We start from the raw sequence: 5,588 nt of genomic DNA on the forward strand, positions 1-5,588 counted from the left end.
TTTGTCCCCTAAATCAACTGGTCTGTTTGGTGGATCTCACTCTATTGCTTTACATTGTGTTCCACTCAAGCACTCTCCTTTGTTGCTTTACACTTATATTTGGTTAGATTACTTACATATATATTGAGATTGCCATCACTTTTATGATCTCCATCTCCTAGCCAGTTGCTGTAGAATGCTCCAAAGCGTTTGAAAATGAAGTTTACATTGTTTTGTAGATTTATACTAAGCTCTAAATAAAATTACAATTGAAATGAAGATTACATATTAAAAACAGTATTTTAGTTGACATTGATAAGTATTTTTTCTCTTTTGCAGCGTTCAACGAATACATAGACAGGGTGATCAAAGAGCGTGGCAGGACAGCAGAGGAGCATGACCAACCTGGTGAATGCAACAAACACACACCAAAAAGTAGAGACAGAATCAAAGAAGGAAACAGAAAAGGCAGTGGCCGCCAAAAGAGGTTTCCGCTTTGAGACATTTTAAAAAGCACATTGCCAAGGGAAAACTGGCCACAAGAATGCAGTACAAGAACGCTGAACATCCTGATCTTGATAGGCGGTCACTTCAAAACATCAGAGACTTTGTTAGAAATCGGGGCATAACTCTGACAAAGAAAACCAGCCAATAAAATGTTATGTTGCTGTTATGATGCAATGATGTTGTAGTTCTTTGTTCTTAAAAAAGGGCAAGTTTCTGCTGATGCCTCAGTTTTTTTGTAAACTGCTGTTTGTATTAAAATGGCACTTTTTTCACTGACTGATGTCATTTGTCTGTTTGTATAATCTGTCTTTTACAAGGTAACACTGGATGTAGGTTAGCAGTCATATCCCACTAATAGGATTGTATTTCAGGAGAACACTGAGCTTTAAAGTGGGCCTACTGCCTCAGCCATGTCATGGCTGCATGTGTACCTTATTAAATACCACTTGTATTAGCAATGACTTTGAAGTTTAATCACTCATGCCCTCAAAGGGGCAAAAAATGTTGCACACATTAAACTATCTATATCTATTTATTTATGTATGTCAAAATAAATATAAAAAGAGAGAAGGTTATCTTGTCTGTTAAAATCTGTCCTCTTATGTTAGGTCTGTCCTTTTAATGCACAGTGCCTTCCCTTACTGTGTATGTGTGTGGACATGTTCCTTTAATCATGATTGACCCTTTAATGGACCTCAATGACATTTTTGTGTGTGTGTATAGCTGATGTCCTCACAAATCGGGCTAGTCCTTATAGTTTTGATTTGTGTCAGGGGCGGGGCTTATCCACCTCATTAACTTTGTCCTCAGAATTCGCCATGTTGTCAGGTTGTTACATTTTGGGCTGTGTTGTGTGTATTCAATATTTGAAGTGGAATTTGTGTTGTATGGCTTGAAACAGATTTTTTGATACCAACCACATCTTTGTGAAGCAAGTGGAAAGGGGAGCCCCTCTAATGTAGCAAAAAACCTGTTTGGGCCGCAGTGTCCCTTTAGTACACATAAACCTGTGTGTGTGTGTGTGTGTGTGTGTGGTTTACGTGTACAAAATACCTGACATTTCACCTGGGCTCCGAGGACCTAAGGGGATTACAGGGACTATGCCAAAGTCCCCGTAAAACAAAGAGCGGAATTGCATTTCTTAGTGTCTAAACAAAGTGCTTTTTGTGCAAAGCACTTTGAATTGCCCTGTTGCTGAAATTTGCTCTACAAATTAAGCTGCCTTGCCTTGCCTTGCCTAAACAACTCAAATCCTCTTTTTTTTCAAAGTCCTAATATAACGTTAGACCTGATTTTGAGTGTATCGGAAGTGCGCCGCCACTGCTGAGTATCTGAATTGCAGTTTCATACACATTTCATACACACACGGAGCATCTGGCCAGGCTGACTTGTGATTGGCTGGTTTTCGCGCGTCAGCGGTACCAACCAGAAGACGAACGGGAGCTCTACCAAGACATGTCGAGGCTGCAGTGAGACTCGGTGTTTTAAAACTTATATGGAAACATTTGGAAAGTGGCAGCTAGACTACATGGACGTACTTTGGGATTAAATATATACAGGTAAGATTTATATTTAATATTGTTGCATTTTTGCAAAACGGTAAAATGATATATTTACAAGTGTAAGCAATGTTAGCTGAGCTAGCTTGAGTGGCTATCAACATGTCCTGCTCCTTAAGCCTTGACTAAAGAGGTGGAGGACAGCAGTTAGACATGCGGACAGCAATGAGACATGAGGACTGGAGCAACATTGTCAGTAGGTCAAATTTGGTCATTTGTAAAATGAAAGCTAGCTAGCTCGGTGGCTGCGGTGAGTGGCGGCATGCTGCTCGTTAAGCCTCGTTTAGCGTCTATGTGACTGGGATCCAGCATACATGTCTGGTCCCTGACTTTTCCTAAAAGGCTCTATATTTTAATTTAAAATAGTTTTATATACATTACACACTAGGCAAAGAAAATAAAATCACTTTTAACTATTTCGGCCATGCACGGACATTTTGACCGCTCGGATTTTCGCGGTATCATTTTTAATCTTTCGCGTGGTTGAAGATGCAAATTGGTTGCTTGGTTACTATCAGCTGTCATAAGGCAGCGCCCGGCATCCGGCGCTCGCTCTGTGGAAGGCTCGGTACACGGAGCTACACGTTGCACACATCCTCCCCAAGGAGTGCACCAGCAGTGACATTGTCCGGAGGAAGTTCAGGCAGCAACTGGCAGAGGAGCTGAGCGCAGGTTTAGAGAGGAGGAAAGGGAAGCGGGACACGGTCTGAGCAGCGCTGCACAGCAGACACCAACACGGAGGCAGTGACAGGTTAGGTTAGGTTATAAACAGGGGTGTAGTGGGAAAAAAAGAGGTGGGTAAACTATAAATTCTGTGATCAGGTAGTAAACTACATTACCCACAATCATTAGCGTAACAGCAACGTGTCTGATTGGTACAACTCGCTGTTACCATAGAAACGTTTACAGGACCCGCGATGTTCTTAATGTTCTAAGCCCTCAACGTGGACTTCAAGGCAGCGCTGCAAACGTGACTTCAAGGCACCCAACTACCGCTCAATCCTAGTACCTTACAGGCAGCGTTGCCTAGAAGGCAACGCTGGGGGCAACACACACCAAACACCGCAAGAGACTGGTCAACAGTGACAGTAATGCAGCGCAAGATGATAGACTTCGTCTTAGATTTAACAACCTATGAAACTAATAATGAACAATATGAAACTAAAACGACATAAGCTTAATTTAGAATGGCTTTGGGACGATAGGCTATTCAGAGGTGGATAAACGCACTGTCCAAATTTTGAGAGGTGCATTAACGGCGTTTACGTGCGTTTAGCCTCCACTACATAAGTGTTCAAATAAGATTCTTTTAGGTGTTATTTGCATGCTATAAGTTATGTTGAATGAATTTACATAAATTTTTCAGATGTGAATGTAATAATTACGTTTTACTATGCCATGATATGAATTATTGAAACACCTGGGCAACTCAAGTGTATAATTAAACACGTTAAATTGTAAATTTTGATGTTATTTCGATTTTCTAAAGACATCCTAACACAATACCTGCATTAAATTGCAATTAGGTATTTTTCATGACAGATTATAGAGTTTGGAATCTGGCGGTCAAAATGACCGCTCACAGCAGTTCTAGTAGTTATGGAATCCCGGCACTTCTAGTTCACAAGTGGATGTAAGTACTGCCTGTCTGTGTCCGCCTGTAGCTTTAGTCCGAATTAAATACTTTATATTGAAAGATATGTCTATATTGAATCTAGTAAGGTTGTAGTGGATGGGACTGCCTTTTCTCTTGTACATTTGACCATTCTTTGAACGGTCAGTTGCATGTTAATTATTTGAATAACTATAAAACGGCATCACAGTGATAACATTTCATGTCATAATAATCTGTAATTCATGTTGACCAAAGAAACCAAATTTAAAAGGACTTTAAAATCCCAAAACACAATGTGAATCCCACTACTGTTACATGAAGAAAGAGAAGAGAATCGGACAGAATATTTATTATTTTAAGATTTTATCCTGGAAAACTAAACACAGCTGCTGTTAGTTAAAACCTGTTTTCTTGCTACCTGTCTGTTATTTTTGGATGATAACACTAAGCAGCATGGTCTATGAAGCCTACTAGAGATTCACTCCATTTGGTTTTTGATTAGAGAAATTTTCTGATGTGGTTAGTGACTTTCCATCAGTTGGAGGCCGGATGAAGTTTAGTCTGAATGTGGTCCAGCACGGCTGGAGATTAAAGCAACGGTCATCCTCCTGTTATGTAGTACAGACTCCCACCAGCCTGGTACTTTGTGTTGTTTTAATTATGCATGGGGCAGTTATGAGCACATCATTTGGCTTATATCCAGATGTGAATTGTACATTACTAATTTACCCAGACTTTTGTTTTCTGATCATGCTTGTCCCAGTGACCATTGTAATACTGACAATCACTTTTGTTAATTTTGGCTGTGACCGCTGATAACAGGAAAAATGCAGCGGCGTAGACGCATTAATCCATATGATGATGCAAGGCTTCATATGGCTGCAAAAAGAGACAAAGTAGGACTTGAAAACAACTACATCAGTGCTGTAAAAGGTAAGTTAAATCTTCTGACTGTCTAATTATGATTAAACTTTAATACATATCACTTTTTGCCACTCATTTGTTGTTTTGTCTTTGATGAATTAGGTCGTGGCATCTTCACCTCCGTTCCCTTTAAAAAGGGAGACTTTCTGTTGGAATACAGAGGTGAGCAGATATCTAAACAAGAATGTGAGAGGAGACAGAGAACATACCATGATCACCTTAAAGTGTTCATGTTTGAGTTTTGTTTTGATGGAAAACTGTGGTGGTAAGTATATGTCACGGGTTAATCTAATCAGAATTATAGGACTCTTTTTCTCCCTTCAGGTTAATTTACATTGCATTAGTATAAAAACTGATTGTTTAGAAAATGTAACTTGTGTGTTTGTAGTGTTGATGCAGCAAAAAAGGATGGATTGTTTGGCAGACTTGTAAATGACGACCATATAAACCCTAATGCCAAGATGAAGTACCTCGCTGTGCAAGGGAAGCCCCATCTCTGATTGTTCGCAGTTGGAGACATAAATCCAGGAGAGGAGATTACCTATGATTATGGTGACTCAGACTGGCCATGGAGATGCAAGGTGGTCAAAATTTGACTTTGTGAAATTGATAGTTCTCATGACAAATGCTTTAACCATAGAACATTTTACATTTCACCAAAATCCAGTACATTTTCATCTAGCTTCAGGTGGAACATGATTTTTATAGCGTTTGCTAGCACCACCAGCTCTGATGCTACATACCCAGCACACCATAGCAGAGGTGACATTGACCATTACAGACTGGTAGAATAAAAACAAAGAAGTCATTAAATGCTATATTCATCAGAGTATAGTTTTCATGCTCCACAGTCTACAATATGTTTTGTATTTTTTCCTTTATACAGGGCCTTGACGACAAAATGGCTCCAAAGTCTTTCTATCAGTGCTAGACTGGTTTCTTTTTTTAATTCAGATGTCAAATCTCCTCTAGTACTTTCTCTTCATTGTCCTTTTGTCTCTGTC

At 39.6% G+C, this 5,588-nt stretch overlaps 1 protein-coding gene across 1 annotated transcript; it reads left to right on the plus strand.

The window, feature by feature from the left end:
- The first annotated feature begins 4,322 nt into the window (after nt 1-4,322).
- On the plus strand, nt 4,323-5,100 carry LOC117952184 (histone-lysine N-methyltransferase set-1-like). Its single transcript, XM_034884329.1, has 3 exons — nt 4,323-4,593; nt 4,687-4,849; nt 4,973-5,100. The coding sequence occupies exons 1-3, from the start codon at nt 4,488-4,490 to the stop codon at nt 5,082-5,084; spliced, it is 381 nt and encodes a 126-aa protein (XP_034740220.1). The 5' UTR covers nt 4,323-4,487; the 3' UTR covers nt 5,085-5,100.
- Nucleotides 5,101-5,588: the final 488 nt, after the last annotated feature.

The sequence above is a fragment of the Etheostoma cragini genome, chromosome 10 (assembly GCF_013103735.1).
Source record: "Etheostoma cragini isolate CJK2018 chromosome 10, CSU_Ecrag_1.0, whole genome shotgun sequence".
Classification (NCBI taxonomy): domain Eukaryota; kingdom Metazoa; phylum Chordata; class Actinopteri; order Perciformes; family Percidae; genus Etheostoma; species Etheostoma cragini.